The sequence below is a fragment of the Saccostrea cucullata genome, unplaced genomic scaffold (assembly GCF_032062105.1).
Source record: "Saccostrea cucullata isolate Sc308-1 unplaced genomic scaffold, CSIRO_AGI_Scuc_v1 ctg243, whole genome shotgun sequence".
Classification (NCBI taxonomy): Eukaryota; Metazoa; Mollusca; class Bivalvia; order Ostreida; family Ostreidae; genus Saccostrea; species Saccostrea cuccullata.
In genome coordinates, this window is record NW_026924631.1 from 147,869 (window position 1) to 175,676 (window position 27,808).

The window sequence follows — 27,808 nt, forward strand, 5'->3', positions numbered from 1 at the left end:
AAGTCTCTATCTCTTTTTGTTCAAAAGTTATGACAAACAGTGGAAAAAGCTATTTTTAGCATATAGGTCACAGTCAAGGTCACAAGGTCATTGACCTTGATGTCATTTGAAAGGACTTTATTAGAGGAGTATGCATACCAAATATGAAGTCTCTATCTCTTACGGTTCAAAACTTTTGGCGAAGGTTAAAGTTGACAAGAGACAGACAGACCAACAGACAAACAGACAGGACAAAAACAATATGCGCCCCGAAAAAATTCGGGCGCATAAAAATATTTCAAATTTTTGAATATCACAAAATGCCCAGTAAGCCTATTTTACCTATAGCATTTAAAACATTCTAAAACACTTAAATCTTATATCAAGAACTTTTCAAATACCCACATTTACTGATATCACTATAAAAACACAAAAGGAAGACAGATTTTTCTTAAAAAATTCTAAACTTTTTAATAAAAAAAAAATGTAACAAAAAACAGATCAGTCAATTGAGGTATATAAGGCCCAGATCCCTGTTAGTAAACAGAAAGATCTGATATTAAAATAAGTTAAAAGTGTGGTTATCACAACCATACATCACAGCTATTGCACTTGAGGATCTTTTCTATTGTGCATGTTTATTTTTTATGCGCAACAAATGATTACTAATGCCTAAAGAGCCCCCCATCCCAAAGCGAACAAAATTATCCCCAACCAATGGTCCCATTGAGTAAAGTCCACTTTCCGCAACGCACTGGTACGAAAATGGATCTACATGAATCGGATTGTGCTTGCTGTCGATGGCACAGCGTGGTACGACACCAAGATTTCTGCCATCGTATGGAAGAAATGATAAGTCAGGACATGCTCCGATCAGAATAGCAATGCAGAAAGCATCCAGAGAAACGATGTCACCCCCGGAAGTTGTCTGGATCAGAACATGATTGTCCTCCTTCAGTTCCACCAAGGAGTGGTTGGGGTACGGTTTGTACAGGGGATTGATGGTTTTGCCTTTCATCAAAGAATGGATGTTGTGATATTCTGGATAGATAGCTGCCGGCAATTTTTTGAAAATAAGTTGAGAGTCATTAGCTCCTCTTCGAAAGACGTGAACTACGGGGCGTTTCATCTTGAGAGCCATGATGATGGCGTCTGCTGCACTTAGTCCAGCTCCGACAATGACGACAGGGTCCTGGGATTTCTTCTTTCGGTTCTGTGATAATACACGTTCAACGTCTTGTAGAGAGTGATGAACATAAGGTAAGCTTTCTCCGTGAATACAGAGTCTGTTTGGGACATCAAAGGTTCCTGTTGCTATGACAACATTTGGGGTGCAATAACAGAACTCTTCTCTGTCTAGCTCACTGTCGCCATGGAAATGGTAACCTCTGACCTCCCACAGGAAGGAGTGGTTTTTGTTTCTACATTTGCATGGCTCCACTTCTCCATTCTCAGAGTCCACATCTTTATTGCTGTGGTATTTCTTCTGTACAGAAGTAACTACGTGATGGTCCCTGAAAAATGGCCCCAGTCCTCGTTTTTCCACAAAGTCACTGTAGTACTTTCTAACGTCTGCAATGGTTGCCCTGCCATTATGAGCATGGTTTTCATCTCTGCAAAATTCAAGTAGAATTTTCTAAATTAAAACGAGCATTTTTTAATGAGTGGAATATTTATAAAGATAATATATTGACAGAGAGCCTGTTTTACTCTTATCTTTTTTTCAGGACACTGGCATTCCAGGAATTAATAAGCAAACAAGTGCTTGACCTAATTCCTGATAACCTATATTTCTGACTTAAGTAATACATTCAGCGACTTCATACTTTTTATTGGATTTTTTTCTCAGCACAGATTTATACAGTATTTAGAATATATCCAAAGAATAATTAAACTTACTATGAATAAGCATATATAAACACCAGGGCCTGACCATGCATCTAATTTTAAACAAATTAGGGCAACCTATTTTACAATGGTTATACCTTTTCGGACACCTCACCTTAGATAACTTTATTACCTCAGTCTGTTGCTCTACATACCGGTATGTGGATTTGAAATGAGGGGGTCAAATTTAAGTATCACTAGGCTTGATGTATAGATAAAAAGCCTTAAGTTTTAACCTTTTAACCTGTTTCCATCATCGGAAACCCACGGTCAGTCTCGCTTCTTGTAAGAGAAGCCAAACCGACCAAAGGTTTTCTATGATGACCTGCTTCAGAAGCATTCAGAGATGAACTTTTCAGCTTATATGTGCAGGGCATAGTCAATTTAGAATAAAATTGAATTTTTTTTTTTAGATATTATAAGGGTTAAATACTCATAGCACCTGCAGATGAATCATGATGCAGTTTTTATCAGCTCTTGTAAGTTATTGGAGTGATGCTAAAATCCAACAATTTTCCTAGAATTACCTGTGGTGTGAATTTTGCCATTCTTTGAAATTAAGAGTGGGGAGCTCCATCCAGTTAGCAAAACTCAAGGTTTGCATGGCACCATCCATATTCTAAGGATGAAAAAAAAAAAATTTTCAATTATCAAATACTATATGAAAAAGACAAATGAAACCAGTCTCATCGATGATTCTACATTTCATACAACAAATACAATGTACTGTATACATAGAAATTTTTGCCCCGTTGTATTTTCGCCCCTTTTGCCCTTGTTGCATTTGGGCAAATTTAAAATGGGGAAAACTCAAATAAAATGGTATTATCTCTTTATCAGAACTGTGTTTGGGGAAATTCAATATGGGGCAAACTCATTTGAATGTGTGAAAAGGGCGAAAATAACATGGGTTGAAAATAACCCTGTATACAGTATATAAACACTTTATGCTTCTACCTGCCATGCTCCCCCTGCTTTGCCTTTCCCCAACACCACATGCTCTATAGCATGGTCTTTTTCAAACTTCCATTCCAGTAGGGATGGGTTGTCTACCCCTAGGTCAGCATCTGGCCTGCGGAGGGCATCAAACAGAAGAGCCACAGGGTTGGGGGAACGGCCTTCAAGTCCCTCCGACAAGAAGGACAAATCCTGCATAGCGTGACATCAGCAAATTAGTACATGAAAATTTAACGATGCTGGAAGAGAGAATATTGAACAATGGCCATTAATAAGAGATTAACAGAATTGGTTGAGCAATAAAATTTTTTTTTATTTCAAAATCAAAAATAAGAAAACTGATTTTTAGAGCTAAAAATAAAAGATACAGGTTTCTATAAAATATAAAGCCCTTTTGTGTTTCTAATATATCATACAAAGTATTGACTTATTACTCATTCAAAGACCTGCATGAACATATTTTTTCTAATTGGTTTAGGGGCTTGAAGGCAAATTATGTCTATCTATCAAGATAGAGCCTTTTATGTTTACATCATACAATATATTGATTTCCTGCTCATTCATAGACCTGTATATATATTTATCATACACACACAATGAAACATCCTGCCTCTAACATGTCTAAACCATCAACAACTTATTGACATGAGAATTTCACAATCACTCCTACATTCTATTGGGAACTACAAACCGGTAATTTTTCAGGTCAAACACAGATAAATATGGTTGAATCATTAACTCAGTTTCTCATCCAATCAATAATTTTTCCTTGATATAATTGGTTAACGAATGAAAAAAATATATATATCAGAAAAAAATTATCTTGAACATGCTTATAGGCTGTGCTCGTGGGAGATATTTTGTTGATAAATAAATGCCTGAGACAAGCACAGTGAACTTGAATGCACCCTTTACTATGTTTACATTCATTTCTGCAAGAGCTATCATTGCACCAGATTCCCTCTTATTTTGAAACAGAAGATACACTGTATTAGCTACAACCCCTAATGCTCTGTATTAACAATAACCTCCAATGCCTCTCTTTTTTTTATCCACAATGAATGTTTTCTCCACATTTTTTTTATCAGTTCAATACCTGCTCAACAATGGATTTCTTTGGGTTCATCCTCTGAAGCTTTTCGTTAAGGTACACATTGGAGTGAGTACCTCCTGCAAAATATGGCCGATACCCCGACAAGAAGACAGACAAACTGATTGCTGAGGGGCCATTTCCTGTTAATTATATAATCATAGGATTACTCAGGCACTTTAACATGATGCAATTTAACATGATATTTATAAGTATTATAAGTAGAATTTGAGTTCTTATTAAAATGTTAATTAAGACATCCCATGTTTCATCTGTATAAACAAAAAATTGAACTCCTTTTTAGACATGATACCGGTATTTAAATTAATGGCAGCAATTAGTTTTTTTCCCTTTTATTTTCAAAGTAAAGGCTAGAGAACAATTGTAACAAGCTTTGAGCAGAGGTTCATGACAAATCTCTGTGGACCTTACAACTATTAAATTTTGATTATTTTTATTTCAGTCACATATATATCAATGGAAGCAGTCGATTTGGCCTTTAGCTACTTTTAAGGGAAACACTGTACAGTATTACTTAAGAAAGTTTTTTTTTATATAAATTGAGAAAAATTTAAATTATTTAAATAAAATACATTGATGTACCAAATGAATTCTTACCCACAATGACGACCTCTTTATAAGTGGAGCAGGCGCTTGACGGCATGGTGTCTTTGGAGTTTGTGGGGCCTACACGAAGGATGTCTTAATTAGCAGCCCACACACTCCATTTTAATTAAAACACAGCAACGAGTCCACCTGGAACTGTAAATTTAAAAAAAATAAATAAAAAACACACAGCCTTTAGGTAAATAAGTATAGAGCTTAAAAAATGTTTTGTAAAAATTGCATTAAAAAAAAAATGGGACAATAATTTTTTTTAAAGGTACACATGCATTATATATATATATAAAAGCTATACAGGAGCAAGAATAAAATAGCTTAATTCATTATTTCAAAAATGCATTTATAGTTGCAACAAACAGAAGTCTCTCTACCTGTAAATTGAACACCTAGTTATGATCCTTAATTAATGCAATTCATTTATTGTTTTTTTTTTCAAAAAAAATTCTTTAATGAAAATTTTCATCATTTTTTGGTTAACACAAATCCTGATATCGGAAAACTCACTTGCCACTGCTGTGTTACTGGTATCCTTGCGTATTTACAATATATACCGGTATTTGTGCTTTACTGAGCCTATTACTAGAATGCACAGGAATTAAATGACCGGTACTGAGACTTATATATATATATATATCCCGTTGAATTATGACATAATCCCACCTATCATGGACGTAATGCATGGACAACAGTATAAACATTACAATGAATACAACGTTCATTAAGCACTATTGACATGTTCCAATTCTTGGCAGACCATTGGGTAAAATTAGAACACCTTACACATAAAAACTGTTTTAAATACCTCTGCCCTAGTACTATGGATTTTAAATACAGATATCATGAACGGTATGTTCCAAATCTTAACTTCCAATTAATATCTCTCTATTTACTTGAGGTTTCAACATTTGTCCATTTATAAATCGTGATTTCAACATTCTCTATATCCTTTTAAACATTTCATTAATCAGGTTACCAGTGCATATGAAAAATCATTTCTATGCAAACAATACAACAAACAGTTGACTAATTAGCTTGACTCATGGCGAAAAAAAAAGGAGCATTAGAGCTGTTTTAATTTGTAGTTAATAACTTTCCCTTGATAGTTAATCATTTCTAATTCAGAGGATGTATCCATGGATTTTACCAGCAAAACTGGACCACCTATTTTTAGAACAAGTTTTCCGCCTGCATTCTTTGAAGTTATTTATGGTAATAAAGACTGAAAGAGATATCCCTCTTTTTCCTTGTTATGATAGAAATCTTTTGAGCAACATCTATGGCCTCTTATACAATATTTCTTCCAAGATCAGCATGCCCCCCATCACCATACCCCCATTCTACCTCACCCTATGAAAGATATCATAAAGACAAATGTTTCAAATCCACCCTCTCCCCCCTCCCTTTGCAGATTTTGGATTTTGTTCATTGAGTAGGTGTGTATTGTTAAGTGTACAGCCTGCTCCACTGAAAATCCTAATAAGCAAAGCTATTTTATTGATCCTAAAACTTGTATATCTGATACTGGTCCCTAATGAAAGAAGAGGGCAATCAATTATACATTACACAAGACTCACATGTGTTAAAAATAACAAGTGTAACTAATTTTCGGGCAATGAAAATTCAAAACTAAATTACATTTGAAAATAAAATAATTTTTTGTTTTTCAATTATGAAAAGCTCTGCAGATTTAAGAACAATTTCCAGTTAGCAGAAAATTAAATTTTTTTAAGGACCCCCTCCCCCCAAACAAACATGGTATGCAAAACCAAAGCCAGTGAAAATCAAACCTACCAAATCAATACATATTTCATCAATCTCATCCCAAGCAGTTTCATTATCGCTGAATCCCTATCAGGCTATGGCATGACACATTCTCAAATTAATAGAAATGGAGAAAATGTACCAAACCAGGATTCAAACTCAGGCCACCCGTAAATCTAGGCTCTTTTATCGATTGAGCTACATGTATACATATATTCAGCTAACACACCCCCCCCCCTTCAAGTTCTACAATGCTAAACAATACACATCTTTTTTTCCATTATAAGATATAGTACATACTAAATGTACATGCATTTTGAACAGAATGCAATTCACAGTATGACATAAATTTGCAGTGACACTACATTATGTTTCAATTAAAAAATTTCAACAAATACGGATTTCGTACTAGGAAAAAAAATATCAATTGTCTTTCATACTAAGGAAAAGGTCCCTTGAATGGTTAAGTTTTGTTTAATTGAATTGCTTCAATATTAAAATTATTTTTTTCTGCGATAAAATACAAAAGAAAGAACAAAAAACATCTCCATGAAATCTTAACTAATCTCACTTCATGCATGAATGATGATGCATAATATAATTAATCCACCAACCCCGACACCCCTCCCCCTATAAAAAAAATATATACTACTTACAGATGTTGCAAATCAGGTTGGACCTAAAGCTTTTCAGGATGTGGGGGGGAAAATATAGAATTTCTTCTCCTTTTATATGCTGATATGTATGTTGATATTATATAAAGGTATTTGTCAATCAATAAGAGGGCCCATCCCCTCAACACAGGTTGTAATAACAAAGCCTTGACTTGGGACCTTCAGCCACCTTGTGGTCATTCATTCATGTCATGACTGAGGAATTTATCATACACGTGACCCCTGATTGCACCTCAACATATTAATTCTTTCTGAAAATATATGCATTTCTGATCAAAGTATGTAAAAGCAATATTTTTCGATCTCTCTTCAAAACTAACATATATAGACACCCTGCTGGCAGCATAAATGTGGGTCATTTTTTAAATGTTTAATTAATTTAAAATTAAATTTAATTAATTTTCTTATTTAAAAGTCCAAATACATGGTTTTAAATTCATATTCAGTGTGGGAATATTTTACTGAACATGTGCAAACTTCATTTGATCTAATTTATTCAAAATCAAATTTGTACTTGTGAAATTAAAAAGTGGCCATATCTCACAGCTAAGCTGCAAGACAGGTACTTGACATTTGATAATAATAACATCTACCACTTGATATTATCTAGCTAGGGTTAAATGGAATGCCATAAAAATAGTCAAAGTTTGGAAAGTTCTTTTTATGACCTAAACCTATTATCTTTCTCCTTTATGGGCATAAAATGTAATTATATATTTATAAATTGAATAGTTTGGCATAAAAGTTAATCTGGCAATTGAAATTCAAATCTATGGCACTGCTGATAAATGATTAAAATAATTTTCAGTAAAGAACTTCAATAAAGTTTGATGTTTCACATATCATCCATAAGAATTAGATATAAAAAATACTTTCTCAATTAAATTAAACTAGTTTTCATATTTTATATGATAATTAGTTTACACATATATTAAAATGGATACACATGTATAATTATTTTCAGCAAGCATAAAAAAATATGTAACTTAGAGCTTGAAATGCTAAACTTAAAAAAATAAAGTAATAAATTCAAATTCTTAAACTAAATTACATAATCTTTTGTGCAATTCATGCACATCTCCCACTTTCTGACCTGACGAAGTAACATGATTTTCCCCTGCAGATAAGAGCCAAAAAAAAAAATTGCTGAATAATAGGGGTATACCTGCATTCCCTCCAAAGAAAACAGAGCAAGTTTGCTGATTCATGGTGACATTTGTTTTCTACAACAGATAAACGATGGAACTTACTGTACCTAAAGAGCAGAGAAGACAGTCATGCAATTTAAAAAATCCCAAGTTCTATCAATTCCAAGAGGTATCCGAGGAATGTTGGCTTTAGAAGTTTACGGCATTTTATAAAAGTTTAATTGAGGGGGCTTATGCACTGGATGAGTGAAAGGGACCTCCAATGATGATTTTTAAAACCTTCACAAAAGATGAAAAAATAAGAATTCCCTCGAGGACTGTCATCCTACCTGCGTCAAGGGGTGCTGCGATTTACGATTTAACAGGATTTGACACTATTCACGATGACATGTAAAATATTATGATAACTTTCTGCTATGGGTGCTGAGACGGCTATTTAGTATCATCAGGGTCAATGGCCCTCATTTTGTCCATCAAAAAAGAAGTGTCAATTTCACTACTTGTATTTCACTGAAATTAAAGCTATAGACATACTGTACTTATGACCCTCCCCCTCCCCCCTCTAAAAAAAATCAATTTAAAGGTTTACGGAGTTGGTCTTTCATCAAGTAAATTAAAATTTATTTACAGTGTTTGTTAAATTTTTTAAACAATTATAAAATAGAACTAGCGTGGGAGAAATGCTTAAACATTTGGAATGGAAGGACTTAAAAAGCCCGCTATTGCTCTACGAGCAATGAGCCCGGCTAAAAAGTAGAAGATGCAAGATGGATCATGATGTACAATATAAATAACAACAAAGTAGCCAACACAGACCTGAGGACCACTTTAAGAATATCACGGCATACAAACCAACACTCAATACCATCTGCAACCAAAGGATTGTGGGAAGTGGTCATTCTTCTGCAGGGTGATTAAACAATGGAATAGTCTGCCAGAGAACATTACTGCATGCAGCAACAACAAAAAAACACCCAAAAAAGTTCCTCTTAACATGCGCACAAGCTGTAACTCACAAAATCTTCAACCTGATGAAGGGGGCCAGACAGAGGAATATTATTCTTCAGTTTATCATTCATTATAAAATTAAATACGTTCTCCAGTTTTCTGTTTTGAAAATCTGCTTTGCCTTCTATTGCTCCAATATTTCAAACAACAAGCAACAATTCTCTATTGAGAAGTTGATGACTTGTTTTCATACTCCCCCCTGACTGCTGAAGGCCAGGCAATAAAAACTCGCTTGAATTTTTGACCATAGTATACATTACAATATACAAGGGGGTCAAAAATTCAAGCGAGTTTGGTGTCTGGGGTTAGTATTCATTACAATATACCTAACCTCCTTGTCTTCATAAAAATGATAAAGTCAATTTACAATTTCCATAATCAAGCTGCTAATTGCATAATTTGTAAACCTCAAAACAATCACATGCAAAAACAATCCTACTGTAATTACACACTAATTTTAAAAAATGAAGTGCAAGGTAAATAACAGGTGCGTGTGGTACATAATGGGATAGTGCATTAGCAGCATTTATGCACGTCATTTTATTTGATGAAGCCTACACCTAATAAAATCTATCTTGCAGAGTTATCTTTTCGTGATTGAAACCCAGTAGACAACGAAATCTCCTTATGCAATACTTTAATTCATACACGACTATGAAGTTATAACAATGATTTTAATAATACTTTAATCCTCCAGTTTATTTTTTTCTATTTTACTTGACTAATTTATTGTTTATTAGGCTTATATATAATATAATCATATATAATCATGATAATAGATATGCCGGTATAAGGAGGCAGCATCACTCTCCTTGCTCCACGTGCATTTACCGTCTTTAAAATGGTCTGCGCCTGCACAAACTTACCTTTATTTGGATTTTAGTTCCTCATGCGACACGTGTCTACTGTCCTTGAGCGCTGGCCACCGAGTGAACGTGTCACTAAGGTCCCTTTAACAAGCCGTGAACCCCCTTTGTCCTACATCGTGAACTCTTTGAAAATTAATTAATGGCGGAGTCATCTGCCCTTTAGGATCTATTGGGCGCGGATCTACTTATGTCATTTTTTTTATTTTTCACGACTATAGGGGGCGGATCAAGATTTTTTGCTTCTCATATTTTTCATAGATATTTTCTGATAAAAAGTTATCCAATCTTTTGAAAATCATTCATCTGTCATAATTTTCGAGTTGAAAGGGGGGGGGGGGTACAATCATATACATACATGTACATGAATACTAGCTTTGTTTTACATCGGCAAAATTATTGAACCTCCCCCTTTTCTGGTTCCTTCACAAGAAACAGTCTATACAACAAACACCGATGTCCCATGAATGTAAAAGTTAAAGTTTCGGTTAATTACAAAATTAATTTTTCCAAGGTAAAGAAGAATATTGAAATGAAGAAAGGATTTTTACTTGTGAAATTTTTACGAAAAAGCCGTAATTTCATTGATTTTTTTGGAAAAAATACTGACAGATGGGTTCAAAAACTAAATGGCCAATGTTAAAGTCTTTTTAAAGTGTATTTTTATTGTTTGGAATATCCAATGGATATTTATAGCCAAAATTAGGCGTTGATACTATATTTGGAAAACACAAGACGTTTATAAAGAAATATATATTATGGCATATAAATATAATAAACACAAATTTGCAATTTGGGTTATATCATTTTATATAGTTGCACATCTGCTAACATCTCTTAAGCCCATATTTTTTCAAATTCTATAAAGCGATAAATTAATAAATTAAATAGGTCGAAAATACAATACGCTAGGATACTTTCAGTTTGAAACTTTGAAAGTAACAACCTACTTTTCTGGTTCCTTCACAAGAAACAGTCTTACAACAAAAAAAATGAAAAGTTAAAGTTTCTCAAATGCCAAAAAAGGAAATTGGAAATTGAAATCGAAAGCCAAAGGGGAAAAATGTTCAAAAACTATGGCCAATGTTAAAGCATTTTAAAGTGGGCGCGCGCGCGCTCGCGCGCGAAATGTGTGTGTGTGTTGCACCAGCTGTTCAAAGGGGGGGGTTAAAGATTTAAAAAAAAAACATTTTCAGGTGCAGAAGGTCAAAACTTTCTTAAAACACTTCACATTTGAAACCTAAACATTAATTATTTGAAAGCCAAAGCCAAGGGGATCAAACCTAAGGTCAAGTTCAAAAATGTCTAAGTTATGTTTGCAATGTTGCGAAATAAAAAAAAAAAAACCTGTACAAAAGTTATAGCCAGAGTTAAACTTTTATAAATTTTTTTGTTTAAGTGTGTCAATACTGAATAAGGTCAAAAATTTCTCAGCTACAAAGGGAATTACTGTGTATTATTATTTCCAAACTGTATCAAAAGAAGGATTAAAATTTATTAAGAAACAGACAGACAGACAGAGTGACATACAAACAGAAGGAGAATTTTCAAATCCTCAACAGGGTCATTTTATTTGTATAACAGTTTAATTATTTTTTGTATTGTTGCCAATACTGTATTTTTCAAGCAAGTACTCGAGACTTGTCCTTTCTGAGAAGACTCACTCACATTTGAAAGAGTAGACCAGTGTCAATAAGTATCTTTGAAAAGACAAAAAAAAATAAATTGAAAAGAAATTCGTTGGTGCATGCGTGTGTGTATATGTGTGTGTTATGTAATCACCAAACTTTTTATTTGAAATCAACATGAATATTTCAATCATTCTGCAAAAAAATGGGAATATTTATTCTTTAATAAATCTTCATTAAGTACTAGGATAGGAATTACTCTCCATTATTTCCCTGACTTCATGATACAAAGCGCGCTGTGCTAGGGAAAATATTGCCAACTCTTTTATTTGTATAACAGTTTAATGATTTTTTTAACAATACTGTATTTTTGGTTCATTTGTCTTTCCAATATGTGTATATATGTACATGTGTTTTTGCATAGAGAAAAAAGTTAAAAAGAAACATTATGTACATGTATATCCATGTTTTGTGATGTGAGTTTTTTTAATGTGATATGTTAATCATTCTCTGGGAATATTTAATCTTTAAATCATTTTTCCATGGACATGTTTGTATTTATGATCATAATACAAACTGTGAATGAAACATATTGCCAACTTTTATTAGTCTAAGATTATAACAAGTAGATTCGGTTGGTTCATTTGTCTTCAATTTAATTTTGAAATGATCAAAGTAAGTAAAACAAGAGGCCCGCGGTCCACATCGCTCACCTGAGTAACTTTGACCATACTGTTCTTTACCAGAGTCCCTCCACGTAATAACTATCATAGGCGTCGGAACCGGGGAAATTTATTAAGAAACAGACAGACAGAAGGGGCAAAAACTATATATATATCCCCAAATCCCCATTGCAGGGGCATTAAAATATAGTGTTTGATATTTGCAAGGTTTGATTTCGGTTATATGACTGATTAAGTTGATTTTCTGGCACAGTTTTTCATCATCGTCATGCATGAATTTTTCTGTTTATTTTTTTAATCAATCTTTTAAACTGTGGCCATCTTTTGCCTATTCATAAACATTTTGGGATCAGAAGATTTTTTATTCATCAACCCACGGCGCACAACACCTGAAAAAGGATGCCCTCGTGCCTCAAAATTTATCCGGATATATTTGTTCTGTTTTCGCGTCGTTCCTGGTTTGTGAAATATGTAGCGCAATCCATTTCCAGTGTTTTGAAAATCACCATCACAAAATCACAAAGATTTTAAAGTAAGAAACAAATTATTTTAAATGTAGACTCAGCTGATTTTATTAATGTTATTGATAAGAAGAAAAAATATCTTTGATTGTACCTGTAACGTGTAACGTACAATGTACATTTTTACAAAAGAAGAAATAAGCAGTTTTCGGATTTGTCTCTAATAAGACTAGGTTGAAAACAAGCTGGCATACACACTTTTATCTCTCTTATCCTGTTTTTAATCACTAATTTGTAGCGCTAGCACCGCTCATCGAAACATAAAGGTCTAAGAAGACTGTGTTTTTGTAGAAGCATGCAAAAGGATAGAGCATTTACACGTTCCTTGTTGGATGTCTTATGACAGTCACAGGTGCTTGAGGACAGACACCTTTTTCGATTTTTTAAACTACTTAAGTATCCTTAAGTAACATATTCGTGATGTAGTAAACCATACCATAAACTGTTTGTTTTTCGTAATTTTTTGCTTTGATGGTATGGATTACATCACAAATATGATAGTTTAAGTCGAAAAGGATGTCTTGTGATCACCTGTGTGACAGTGTGACATAATTTTATCTCTGATTATTTAAACATTAGTTTGAATTGCACTGCATGCATCACAGTACATGTAAATTCAACATGTTTAAATTATTAAGCAATTTATTACAAATGGTTGAATTAGAATCAGACAGAGTAATTAAACTTTGATTCTTGAAAATTGAACAGGGCTCTGTATTAATATATTTCTTCATTTTCCTTTAATGCAGATTGGATATGACAGATTCATCATCAAACCACGCGGACAATTTAGTCCTTTGTAAAGAGAATTTTGCTGAAAACAATTTAAGTCCTGGCATCAAAACAGAAAAGTTTGCAGAATACAAACCGTTCAGGTGCCATGTGTGTAAAGAAGAGTTTTCAAATATTGAAGAAATGCAGACCCATTCAAAGTCTCACCCAGCATATAAACCCTATAAATGTAATTTGTGTGAAAGATCATTTACAACCAGTTCTATAAAACAACAGCATATGTGGACTCATTCAGAGGAGCGTCCATACAAACGTCCAAACAAACGTCCATACAAACATCCATACAAACGTCCATACAAATGTCAAGTGTGTGAAAGATCATTTGCAACCAGTTCTGTAATACGACAGCATATGTTGACTCATTCAGTAGAACGTCCATACAAATGTCAAGTGTGTGGGAAAGGATTCCTTTGGCCCAGGGACTGTCAAGCACACATGGTAGTACACTCTGATGACAAACCTATTTTCTCCTGCAAAATCTGTAGGAAAGTGTGCAGGCATAGGGCAAGTCTTAATCGTCATATGAATCTACACACCGGGGAACATTCATGTGATGTGTGCGGAAAAACGTTTGCGGAATTATACAATCTGAAGACACATTCTTATATCCACACAGGGGAAAGACCATTTGAATGCGGACATTGTGGAAAAGGTTTCACTTGTGCATCCAACTTGCGGGGTCACATGAAAAGACACTCAAAGGCTAAAAAGACTTAAAGGACACAGTTTCGACTGAAATTTGTTCTACCAATTTTTATGCCCCACCATGAATATGGCCGGGGCATATAGTGTTTGTCATGTCTGTCTTCCGTCCTTCCGTCACACTTTGCGTTTAGCTCTGTTCAAAGCTATTAAGTTTCAAATAAACTGTCCAAGATCTTTTCATCAAGCTTCATATGCTGATAGGTATTGATGAGCTATGCATCAACATTTTTTGACATTGACCTTTCCTTTGACCTTTACCTCACTTTTCTTGAATTAGTGTTTTGCTCAGTCTTAAACATACCATTTAAGATGGTCTTATCAAACTTCACATGTTGATACATACTTATGAGAGCTATTCAACTGCATCAACATTTTTTACCTTGACCTTTCCTTTGACCTTGACCTCACTTTTCCTAAATCAGTGTCAAACTTCATATGCTGATACATACTGATGTAAGCAATTCAACTGCATCAACAATTTTGTCCTTGATCTTTTATTTGACCTTGACCTCACTTTTATCATATTGTGTTTAAGTCAGTTTTAATATTAAAGACATCATTTCTAGATATTTTTATCAAAATTCATATGTTGATACATTTTGAAGAGAGATATGCAATTGCATCAACATTTCTGACCTTGACCTTTCCTTTGACCTCACTTTTCACAAATCAGTGTCAAACTTCATATGCTGATACATACTCATGTAAGCAATTCAACTGCTTCAACAATTTTGACCTTGACCCTTTTGACCTTCACCTCATTTTATCAAATTGTGTTTAAGTCAGTTTTAATTAAAGGCAACATTTCTAGACATTTTTTATCAAACTTCATAATTATGTTGATACATATTTGATGAGAGATGTGCAACTGTATCAACATTTTTGGCCTTGACCTCTCTTTTGACCTTGACCTCACTTTTCCTTAATTAGTGTCAAATGTCATAGACTGATATATATTAAGGTAAGCATTTCAAGTGTATCATTTTTACCTTGACCTTTCATTTGACCTTGTCCTCACTTTTATCCATTTGTGTTTAAGTCAGTTTTGAAGAAAACATTTATAATATTTTTTCAACTTCATATGGTGAAACATACTGATGAGAGCTTTTCAACTGCATCAACAGTTTTTGACCTTGGCATTTCGTTCGGCCTTGTAAGCAATTCAACTGCATCACTATTCAAGATATTCTGATCAAATTTTATACACATACAAATTTTCATGTTGCTTTACTTATATAGCCTCGGTGGGGCATTCATGTCCTATGGACATATTTCTAGTTATTTTTACAATTCCTCACTAAAGCCATTCTAATGATCAGCAAATTTTGAACATCATTTGTTGAATTTACAAGGGAGATACAGGACTGAGAATTCTTCATAAAGTAAACAAGGCTTGTGCCTTGTTTTTGTTTATATTTAAAAATTTCATGTTTATAACAAAACAAGATTCAGCAAATCATTAGAAAATGTCTAATTGTATTTAGAATTAACCCCTTTATCATGTTTATTGAGAAAATCTGCTTTTATCAGCATGTTTAGCCTATGTAAACAAAAACATGGCTCTGGCTTTGTTTACATAACAAAGGTTTGGACATCTAAATCTGTCTTGTAACTCGACAACTGAAATTCAAAAAGTTAATGATCATTAGAAACACCTTTGTTAAGTAAATTTGTATTTGTAAACATAAAAAAAGGTATGAAAATTTTTGGCTGAAACTGTGTCCAGGCCCCTTTAAACTGGATTTGATAGATCTAATGAACCAAGTGAAAATGACAATAAAACTTATACCAGTATATACATGTACATACCAGACATTTTATGGGGAGTGTTTATCATGTTTATACTATCATCAGATTTGTAAGTTAATGTTCTGTGAAGTCACTATGAGGAAAATATCAAGCCCTTTGCAAATCTTAATTACAGCAAAGGTTTCACAAATCTGTGTACATGATTTAGGCTTTATACAAACATGCATAACACATTCACAAAAGTAATACATGTTCTTACAACATGTACACGTTATAATGTGTCAGGTTTGTGATTTTTGTGGAGAATTTTTCAAACAGGAACCCAATCTGCAAGAGCATCTAAGAATTTATGAAGAGGAATCCCAGTTAAGTGCACTTTTTGTGCAGTGATATTTAAAAGTTAAAGGCAAAAATTTGATGCAGAAGCATATAAAATTGAATTTGTCAACAGGATCTGATTTATTCAATGATCTGTCAGTCAAAAATCTCAATACCATGTAGTCTGTCTGATATGCACATTGTGAAGTAGTCCATCATATGTTGATTCATGTATTCTTCATGTTTTTGTTTCATTATTTTTCCAATTTGATAAAGAATATTCTTGAAATATGCCTTGTTAATTAATTTTTATCAATATCACTATCTTTTATATATTCAAATTTATGCAACCCAAGGATACTCTGTGCAAAGGTTGGTTGAAATTGACCCTGCTCTTTTTGGAGAAAAAGATAGAAATGTTAAAAGTTTCTGTCAACAGCAATGCCATACAACAGAATAAATTTTGATCAGAAAAGGCCACTTTAGCCTTAAGCCCAGGTGAACTACTTAAAAACTATTCAGTTGTCATTTTTAGCTCACCTGAGCAGAAGGCTCATAAGTTTCAGCTTTTCTGGCCCAGTGGTCACATTTTGCCCAAGTTTCTTTGTAGGTTTAATATGCGAGGGTTGCAAAACACATTTCTATGAAAATATATATAGGACAAAAATACATCAATGTTCAAAATATTTAATTTTTTTTCAAATTCACTTGGTACATTTATGCACATTTTTCATTGATACTGATCATTTAACTTAAATGAATAACAAAGTATCATGTATAATAATGATTTCACTAATAACCCCCCATAAATACACAAAACAACATAAATAATTCTTCAGATCACAAAATAAATAAGTAGAAGAGATATCACTGCTACAAGATTCAGTTACTTTTTTAAACCTTTGACAATCCATAGGAAAAAACCTTAAATTTGTGAAAGGCCCTAGGTGTTCCAGATGCATGTGTGAAAAAAACCTTCCTTAGGAATCACAGATCCATATGGCATTCCTCCACTGGTAGTCATGTGGGAGGGGGGTGTACAAAGTCCTCCTCATTCTCCTCTTCCTTGACCCCTCCACTCATGGCATCATCATATGAAGGGGGCCCATCAGGGGGGTTAGGAAGGTTTTCCAAGTCACTGTGCTGTGATTTAAATTCAAATTCAGTTTTCATAGTAGTGAGGCCCCTGGTGGGGGGAAGAGGAGTCTCCCCCATTCGGCTGGGGCCCTTCTCATCCTCGTAGGGATAATAAGGGGGAATTATGGGGGTGGCAATCTGCTCACGATCCATGGGGGGCTTGACGGTGGGAGGGAGACTGACACCGCTAGTGGTTGCTGGTCTGTCAGGCTCTGCTTTCTCTGATGAGGTGGCCCCTTTCTGTGCCCCTCCTTCGTTCCACACCAGGCTTTCTCCAACTTGTAACACAGTTCCTAGTTTCTGAGCAGCATCCTGCATCTTTGAAGAGAAATTTACATAAAATCAAACTAAACTGATTCACAAAAACAAATTAATGCAGCTTTCAATACTCATTACTTGATTTTTTAATCTTCCATCAATGTTTTTTTTTTCTCACCTCCTGATCACCTGCATTAGGGTTGGTTGTCTTCATTATTCTGTATCTACTCTCAAATTCCTTGTAATTTTTCAGAGCTGCACTTTTGTCACCAATGTTGTTCAAAAATATTGCAAAGTTGAGACTCATTGCAGGATCTTTTCTGAAATGCAAGAAATTTGTTGGATATTTTTTTTTTCAAAGTTTTTTTTTTTTTTGCAATTTACAAATTAAATATTAGAGAAAAGAATCTACTACTTTTAATTAGCTCAATTCTCCATATTGATATTAAATTATTTTTAATTAGTTTTAAAAAATTCACACCCTGAAGGCTGTGACTTACTGTTCCAGAGAAACAGCCTGTTCATATGCCTTCCTAGCATTGTCAGGGTCCTCCAAGTGAGTCAAGGCAACTGTCAAAAGTTAAAAAAAATTATAATCCTACCAATTCTTTGTCAATTAAAAAATGGATAATTACTCTACCATTATTCTTTGTAGATTAATTCTACAATATAATACTTATCCTCTTTTAGATAATAAAGCCTGTTTTATGCATTCAACAAATAAATCACAATTTTTAAACAAATAGATATTAAGGAAGATAATTTCAAAGTGCAATAAATTTTGAGCTTCCAAAGAACAAAAATAGTGTGCTTCATATGTTACCCACCATGTTGCCATGTCAGATCAAACAAATAAGTAAATATAGAGTGGTTTCCTATGAAATAATTTTTTTCTAGATTTAAAAGTTTATGCACCATCTTCTAGGGCAAAGTGGTGAATTTTTCTCTTTGCACGAGCAACCAATTTTAAACATGCATGCAAGAAATATATGGGGGGAAATTGACAATTTTAAAATTATGAATTAAAAGAGGCTTTAACAAATGTGACTTCAAAAATAAAATAGTGTTTTGTTGACTCAGTAACCAGTGTAATAAATTTGAACTTGGTTGAATATAAGAGACAATCATATACATGATAAAATTTAGCCATGGGGAATAACTCATTCTAAAATCACCTCAATGGAAAACATTGCTCTGAGTGCAAAATTTATCAGAAATAATTTTTTTCTAGATTTAAAAGTTTATGCAAATGTTTACCTCCTAGAAGCATAAATAACTGAGCCATTTTGGGACGTAAGTTAATGGCAGCACTGAGGAAGTGGAAAGCGGAGGCGTACTGCTGCATGGTGAGATGGACTAATCCCAGGTTATACAGAATCTTCCAGTCAAATGGGGCCAGATAGTTAGCTCGCTTCAGGCAGCTTATTGCCTGTAATATAAGATATTCATGTACATGTCAGATAAAAATTTAGCCATGTATCATGGCTGCATTCAAGATCGTAGCAGCTGCATTGCTCTGAGTGTTTTATTGCATTTCTGAGAATTTTCTACTTTTTTCTTAAAAAATATTTTAAAAGGAAACTGATTTGCAATGTTTCAGAGTTTAATTTACCCTGAAATACTGATTTTATTATCATTTGCCATGGTATGCTAAGAACTTGACTACAACAACAAAAATTAAAAACTGTATCATATATATATATATACATGTATCAAAATTTGTCAAAATCTTTGAATGCAAAGTAATAAAGACCATCCTTAGTTTTCAAAGTACTAAAGAAACTAACAACAGTTGCACAAGTCTGTGCAGTATACAAACATAAAATACACCAATACTGATATCACAGATAAAAATTCTACAATAGCATATGCCTATTTATGAGTCTTTCTCAACTTTAAAAAAACTTACAGCCACATATTTCTTCTTGCCAAAGAAAGCCATCCCAATGTTATTCCATAATGGAGGACTCTCCGGGGTAGCTACTGCTGCTATCCTGTATTTGTTCAGAGCCACATCAAAATCGCCATGGGTCTGCATCATGCTCCCAGCAGCCATTATGGCCTTGACATGTGAAGGGTCATAGGTCATGGCATTACCAAGATTTTCAAATGCCTTTTGGTACTGACCAACCTGATATGTAATGGATTTAAAGCAATATGAGCTGCATTTTTGACCATTTTATTTTGTTGTAAAAATGTGTTATTAGGATAAAATGCTGATCAATTAGCTAAAATAAAGCAGAAGAGAGACTTAATCAAATATTAATATAAAATATTCATTTAATGTAATTTTTTTCTGATAAATAGTTCTTCCACCGCAAATATGAACAACAGAAGTTAATTAATAAGTTTTTCTATTATTTATTATTTTTTGAAATAATTATTTACAATTTGCAACAAAAAATTCCGACATCAAAGTTGCAGCTTTGCTTTAAAATGCTTTATCTATATTAAAGTTTAATCATTTTGTGTGTTATGTTACAATTTAATCTTTCAAATATCTAGCATTTGTGCATGTATTATGTTATAAAAAGTCTTAAAAGTGTTCTTTTTTTTAAAGGTGTACCTGCATGTATAGAAGTCCCAATGTTGTCAGCATGTCTGGATTTTCTGGAGAGTACCTACAAAACATACAATCAGACACTTATTGATGCATCTAACATGCTATTTCTGATATCTGTATAAACACAACAAAATATAGATGAACAAACAATCTATGTACAATAAGCCTTGAAGGGAGACAACTTTATGGATTTTACACATTGATACATTTCTAAGGCTATAAATCAAGTCTATGTATATTGTCAATCTCTTTAAATTGTTCATTATGCAATTTTCCATATTTATTTGCCATACTTTTTAAACAATGATAAAAAAATCAGCACAATAAATTGACCTTCAAAACATTTTTAGTCAAATTAAATTACAACTAATTTTTTTCTGCAGTGAAAATACATTAACAAAAGAAAGTCATGTCTTCCTTCAGTGAGGGAATAAATCCAAAAATAACTGTAATATATCTGGGTAAGTATAAATATCAATGTTTGCATGGTTTCATCAAAACACAAGTAAAACTTACTCTACAGCCTGTTTATAAATCTCAATGGCTGCCTCTATATTGCCCTCCATTAGATGAATCTTCCCCAACATCACATAGGAAATTTCATGTCGTTTGAAAGACAATGCCTGACTGAGACATTCTTTTGCCTTCAAGAAAAATAAAATAGTATAAATGCATTGATAAATGCTTGTACAAATCAACAAGTGGTGAAAGGGAGATAACTCCCAGTGACTTGCTTCAGAAAATGTTTTTGTGGCAAAAAAAATGTCAAAGAAATCATAATTTCTTGGAGTATAAATATAATTTTTGTAAAATTGAGCTACATGTATATATATCAAACATAAATCTTACCATTTTGTAGTCTCTAAGATACATGTAACACACTCCTTGATTATGTGCAATTTCCTGAAATTATAAGTTTCATCAACATCAATTCTAAATTAAATTTGTAATATATTATTCATTAAACAATTAGGAATAGACAAAACAATAACATTTTTACGAGGGTTGTCCCGTAAAATCGTGGACAAAGCGTTTTTCTCGAAAAGTAATAGGCGCACTAAGCTTAAAATTTCAGTTAATGTTTATTTATCATAAAACAAATTGATAATTTTTTTGATAAAATATAGGCAAAAATAAAATTTTATTATGCTTAAATGTGCACCCCTACGGCGCACGGACAAAAAACCAAGGTTTTATTAAAGTATACACAAGTATAAATTCAAAATAAAAGTTTAAATACTTAAGATTTGGATTAAAATTATCCTTATTCAATTCCACAATCAATTTTGTAGTCTTTGTAAAAATTTTAAGGCATTTGGTTAATTTTTGGCAGTTTCTCGAGCATTCGAAATGGGAAAGTGGTAAACACAACACACGAAAAATGGCGACGTTTTATGACGTTATGGCGCACCGGAGAGCAGTTCCGTTTTAATTCGATGTTTTAGAGACTTGAAATGGCCATAGAAGAAAAAAAGAAAAAAATAACCATTTTTAGTTATAGAAATGAAAAAGTTTTCAATAATTTTTTTAATCGATGAGTACTATATACATACGGACAAACTCCTACTTGTAATACCATTTTGTAGTCGCCGATAAGAGATTTTCTATTAGTAACACATGGTTGATTATGTGCTATTTCCTGATAAATCTTCACAAGATCGCATCAATTTCATGTTTATGAGAAAAGAATGTGTATCAATGAAATTTTTAAATTTTCGCACTCATCAAACTTCATTTTTAGGAATAGATAAAACAATAACATGTTTTAGACATTTGAGGTTATAATCCATGCGCCGTAAGGTGATACAATACATGGCATAAAATCTCATAATTTGTTTATTTATGCATATATTTATCTGAAATTGTATATTACTAAAATATATACAAATAATAGTGAAAAAAACGCAGTGATGTTTATTTTTTACACTAGACAACTTGTCCACGATTTTACGGGACAACCCTCGTATACTGAGGAAAATTATTGATTCGTGGCGATTGATATTCGAGAGCTAATTACAGTTCCACTGCAGCTTTTCTCTCACGCGAATAAACGTTGGTTTGCAGTATAAATCAATACTTGATATCGCAATTACTTAACTTAGCGGAACTCTTTCGCGAAGGAGGTAGGAATCGTCTGTTGGGTGGGGGCAATGTGCTATTCAATACAATGCAAGATCGATCATTGTAGCATTTATAAGGAGATGGTGGAATTCGCTAAACAATCGCTGAACCAGCCTAATATATTGTGAGCCAATTCTAAATTGTCACCTTTTTAACGATATTTTTAATTAAACAGACTCTTCTCGTTAAATTTTCATTGAAAATCGTCATATTTTTAAGCAGATAAAATATTCTAAACTTTCCTTATTTGACAATCTACTAATCTGGCAAACATCGTGATTTCGGCAATAAATTGTTCGAATCAATTGATAATCACTACTGTAAACAATGTCATTTGCCCCCAGAAATTTAGACTTTTCTCGACTCCCCCGCAAAAGAGTGGTAGTAAGTTAGATAACTGCGAGGTACTCATTGGTAGTCGCGATATAACGTATTGTAACCATGAAATGTGTTCAAACAATAGATGGAGTTTTAGAAATACCCAATCTCTGTCGCTTAGCTTAGATGCCTCGTTATACAGCTCCACTGCAGCTTTGTGTCGAGCCAGAAGGAATCTGGAAAAAAAATAAGCTTAAATATTGTATTTTTACATAATTGCTAAATCCCCCTTCGCCCCTCCATCTTTCGCTATCTAAATGTTACTGAAGAAATAAATTTTTAAATTTTGTTTTGGAAAACAAAGGGAAATTGGCAAGTGATCTGTTCTCTATTTTACAGAAAAACACTGGATTTTAACCTATTCCAGCATTGTACAGGTTCACAATGAGATGTCGTATACAAGGAAATTTTAGCCCCTCTCGGCTTTGTCACAAGTGGGCAAATTTAAAACAGGGTGAATTCTAAGAACACAGTTTTCTTCCTTAAACAGAATTTGATTGGGCGAATTTAAATTAGAGCAGAATTGCTAGGAAGTGTAAAAGGGCAAAATTAACACAGGGTGAAAATAACTCTGTATACAGTAAATTTGACTTGGTGTTGCATAAGGAGGGTAGGAAATGAGGATCTTAATTGTAGGCATAGCTTCTTACCAAGTTTTTATAAAAAGCAAATTATTTGCGCTATTTTTTTCCTTTTAAATATTTCATATTTGTTGACTATATACTTTTTCAAGATTGTCATATGGTACTTATTAGCAAGAAATATATTTCAAGACTTTGGTTTTCTGTATAATAAACTTTCAATAACTGTGAATAGGCACCCTTCTATTGCCTACAAAAAGATTTAATTAACACAATTAATTAATTAAACTTACAGTGACCGAGCCACTTGTTTCAGGTTGTCAGCACTTTGTGGGTTCAGTAGTGTACACGTCTGGAACAGCTCTAAGGATTCTTGGATCCTCCCCTCCTGTCTCAGAACCAATGCTGTTAACAAATAAACAGGATACATTAAACAACATACTGTATACAGTGAAATTTTCCACCTTCTTTGAATTTCAAATTTGTTTTATATCTGACTCCTTAAAATTATATCCCATGAAAAAGAAACCAGAATTGTCTTAAAGCATAGAAAAAATGAAATTGAAGAAAAAATTGGAATGACCTTGACCTTCGACCTTGAAAAAATATTCAAGGTCAAAGGTCAAGGGTCATAATGCAATTAAGCTCATGCTTCTATGACTTGTAGTTTTCAAGTTATAAGGTTTAATAGTAAGTACAAAGAACTTCAAGGGCAATAACTCATATACATGTAAGGGTCATGAGATCCTTTCGCACTTATACAGTGAAGTTAGGCGTAAAGACTCTTAAGACATTAGAGAAGATTTGGTGACTCTACGGTCTATAGCTTCGGAGCAGTAGCGAAAAATAGGTTTTTCGCACAAGGGGCAATAACTTTTAAAAGGGTTAATGTTGGGGGACAAGAACTAGTTTTAAAGGTACATAGTAATGATGCATATACATTAAGTATATGTTGAAAGACAAAAGAGATACAAAAAGAGCTAAATTTCTCAATTTTGGAATGACCTTGACCTTTGACCTTTACACGAATTTTAAGGTCAAAGGTCAATGAATCTTATGCAGTTGGTCCCATGTCTCTACGACTTCTCGTTTTGAAAATTTTAAATTATTTGTAAAATTCAAAAAGTTTCAGGGGCAATAACTCAATGAAGGGGCCATGAATACTTTTGCAATGAAGGATTTAAGCTTTTCTTAATAAGTCGAAGACATTGGTGAATGTTTCATTCCTCTACGATTTACGGTTTCGGAGGCGTAGCAATAACAAACATTTTTACGAAAGGGGCGATAACTCCGAAAGGGATCGAAGTTCATATACGCAGGGTCAAACGAAAAAATCATTTAAGGAGTACATTCTTATAAACTTTAAATCTCTTCAATAACTTGTGAAACAAAAAACCATTCGGCGGAAAAATAATAAAAATAATAATAATAAACAGAACAATTTCAATAGGTCTTTCCACGGAAAGGTGGAAAGACCTAATAAGCACAATAATATTGGCAAAACATAAGGTTTTATACATGTAAAAACAATAATCTACTTAACTCTGCTCTTTTCTTATAATTTTCATACTTAAGCTTTCATATACACATGTGAAAAATGTACTTTTATATTTGCTTTAATTTAAGAAGTATCTTCATGTATGTGATTTTGCCAATCTTGCAAAGATGCTGTGATTTAAAAAAAACAAAACTTTTTAGCACCAGTATTTCAATTGGTCACAAATGCTGCACAAATCCTTCATTCAGGAATTCAAAGTAAACTTTTTTTTCTGAAATTAATGGAACATCTTATATGAGTACCCTGAGTGTAGACTGCATATTCACACATCCCACCACTTTCAGCTAGGCCTTCCTTGATGATAGACTTACAGACATCAAATTCTTTTCTTACATAATGGAGATGTATCAACCAGTTCCTTCTCTCAAAAATAGGCAGCTCTGGGGCTATGGAAAGCATTTACAGTGTGTATAAAATTCATTTTTGAAGTAAAATTTTTGTCCAATGCAATCTTTAAACAAAATGTGTGCTTGCCTCAGTCACATGAACCTGCAATATACTATACATTACAGAAAAGCTCAAAATGGATTTTGGAGAAAATAAATAAAGTTGCATTGAAAATAACCATCAAACTAATCATACAAGTATCCAACTTTGAGATTATGGATACTTTTCACCAAAAAAATTAATCCAAAATAATGGAAGAATTTTACAGACTTTTTCTCAAGGCTTTTTTCCAACTTCAAATGTACTTAAAATGATTGATCATAATATTGCATTGAAGTAGTCATATTCAAGTACCTATGCTTGTTTTGCTACATTGACATTATGATATGCATTATTTTCATTAATCTAGATCTCGAGAGCATTATCATTCTAATGTTCTTACACCGGACAAATATAAATATACAATAAAGCTTCAGTAAAATGATCCTCACCTTTCTTAGGTTTTGGCTTTGGAGCAGCTGGAATATTGACGACAGGTGCTGATATTTCTGGAGCACCAGCTGGAACATCATTCTATAAAAAAAGATGTTGCTTTATGTATAAAATTTGACCCAATATGCTTGTCCATGACATTGCAAGATTTTTCAAAATATCCTTATATCTGCATATTCATTACTGTTACCTTATAGCGAGCGCAGCGAGCGTTAAAAGACGCTTGATAAGCGATATCAAAATTAACGTGTATGAACAGAGGAAATTCATTGAAATCTGTACATTTCAACCAAATTTCTCTGTGCAACATTTGAAAATTTCCTGCACTACCCAATGTCCTTTGCGCGAATAAATCAAAAATAGTTAAAAAAAATTAAAGGAACATTGTTTCTTACCGAAATCTTAACGAAATGATTTTGCCTTACCTTATTCAAAAAAATACCCCAATGCCACAACACCGGCCTTCACCTTGCCCTTCGGAAATGATACAAATGACGTCACCGGAAACTTATGAATTTTGACGAAGTTATGTCGGTTGCTTCCGTGAAACTCGGAAAACATGTTGCGGTGCATAGCAACATGGTGGCTAAACATAGCAACAACTTACTTGAAAAGAACGATTTAATGCAATCTCTTTTCCATAAAACTAGCGTTTGCAAATCCTAAAGTCAACAGACCTTTTTATCTGATGTCATACTTTCGTCACTTCAACGGTTCGGGTATTTCAGATTTTGTCGGAAACTTCCGAGAAGTTTGGAATCTCGATCCCGATGCTTGGGAAATGATTTCTTTTTATTGTTTTGTTTTATTCTTTTTGCTTTCTTTTTCTTGAATGATAGACAGTACATGTGTAGGTTTATGATAGTAAATAAACTGCACTTGCCCCAACGGTCACACCGTAAAACATATTATTTTATGACATGTACTTGTGTCAAGAAGTTGGAACAAATAAAAAAAGCCAAACTAAAATGTATTGGCCAATCAAAAAAGTTATTATTCATAATTGACAGATAGGCCTAACTATATTCTCTTTGGATGTAGTCAAAAGACTGTCCACTTCTTTAGCCCAAAGAGAACATATTTTATTTTAAGGTAAGCTATACAGAGGAGGTAAGGGGTAATTTTTTCGATATTTGGCTTATTGAGCGTCTGACTGATAAAAATTCAGGCCAGGTGCCTGTGCATGCAGATAAAAGAGCAATCATTATAATGTGTGAATAACAGTAAATTCGTAAACAATAAAAATCAATTAAGCTTGGAAAATCTATATTTTACTCCTTAATTTAGTTTGCGAAGTTTACCTCAATCGGGCCTGGATCCTTTTCCTCAATAGGCGCACTAACTATTTCATCGTCTTTAGGATCCATTTTGTTTGAGATAGTTACGTGGAGTTGAAATTAAATGCTCTTCGATCCCGATCTGTATTTAAAAAAAAAAAAAAATAGGAGTAGGAACTTGTCTGTATATTGGGATAGTAAAAAGAAAATGATAGTATTGTGATACTATTTCACAACAGGAGAAAAACATGGAATGTAAATAATTGCTATCTTATAACAGGAGTGAGAGAGAGAGAGAGAGAGAGAGAGAGAGAGAGAATTTTTTCTCTTCTTTTCTTAAAATAAAATAATTAACTAAAACCCGACTTTATTTATCATGTTTATAGGGTGACATAAGGTATTTGTGTGTGTTTTGTTTCCTTTTTGTCCCCTGCTTTCCTGAAAGTCTAATCGCCGGTCAGTCTGTCTACCACACAAAACCGAATTGAACTTTAACCATGTTAACTGGTCATAACCATGTTTAACATTTAATATCCAAATGTTATATGGCTTTTTATCTCCGAGATCTTGATGTTTGACCTTCATCCTTTTAAAGTTCTAACATTAGTGATACATCATCCTCACAATGTCAGGGGTTTGTGTGGTGTTCGAGAAATCATAAACCCT

The 27,808-nt window shown here is 33.4% G+C and overlaps 3 protein-coding genes across 6 annotated transcripts; 1 reads left to right on the forward strand and 2 right to left on the reverse strand.

Annotated features, from left to right (window-relative positions):
* Nucleotides 1–424: 424 nt before the first annotated feature.
* Nucleotides 425–10,132, reverse strand: LOC134266902 (oxidative stress-induced growth inhibitor 1-like). 4 transcript variants are annotated; one of them, XM_062749104.1, is made up of 6 exons: nt 9,995–10,132; nt 4,532–4,675; nt 3,920–4,056; nt 2,824–3,015; nt 2,394–2,485; nt 425–1,592 (listed from the first exon to the last, which is right to left on the reverse strand). In XM_062749104.1, exons 2-6 carry the CDS (start codon nt 4,575–4,577, stop codon nt 605–607), a joined length of 1,455 nt encoding a protein of 484 aa, XP_062605088.1. In that variant the 5' UTR covers nt 4,578–4,675; nt 9,995–10,132; the 3' UTR covers nt 425–604. The 4 variants fall into 4 exon arrangements, with proteins under 4 accessions (XP_062605088.1, XP_062605091.1, XP_062605090.1 ...); XM_062749107.1 differs by lacking the exon at nt 9,995–10,132 and adding an exon at nt 9,460–9,564; XM_062749106.1 differs by lacking the exon at nt 9,995–10,132 and adding an exon at nt 5,042–5,257.
* A 3,445-nt stretch (nt 10,133–13,577) lies between these two features.
* LOC134266889 (gastrula zinc finger protein XlCGF49.1-like) lies at nt 13,578–16,652 on the forward strand. The gene has a single exon (XM_062749094.1). The coding sequence runs from the start codon at nt 13,583–13,585 to the stop codon at nt 14,333–14,335; it is 753 nt and encodes a 250-aa protein (XP_062605078.1). The 5' UTR covers nt 13,578–13,582; the 3' UTR covers nt 14,336–16,652.
* A 447-nt stretch (nt 16,653–17,099) lies between these two features.
* Nucleotides 17,100–27,269, reverse strand: LOC134266903 (Bardet-Biedl syndrome 4 protein-like). Its single transcript, XM_062749109.1, has 13 exons — nt 27,167–27,269; nt 25,865–25,946; nt 25,229–25,372; nt 23,722–23,833; nt 22,951–23,023; nt 21,198–21,251; nt 20,865–20,992; nt 20,352–20,406; nt 19,695–19,916; nt 19,043–19,214; nt 18,286–18,355; nt 17,964–18,105; nt 17,100–17,845 (listed from the first exon to the last, which is right to left on the reverse strand). The coding sequence occupies exons 1-13, from the start codon at nt 27,230–27,232 to the stop codon at nt 17,411–17,413; spliced, it is 1,755 nt and encodes a 584-aa protein (XP_062605093.1). The 5' UTR covers nt 27,233–27,269; the 3' UTR covers nt 17,100–17,410.
* Between the last annotated feature and the right edge of the window lie 539 nt (nt 27,270–27,808).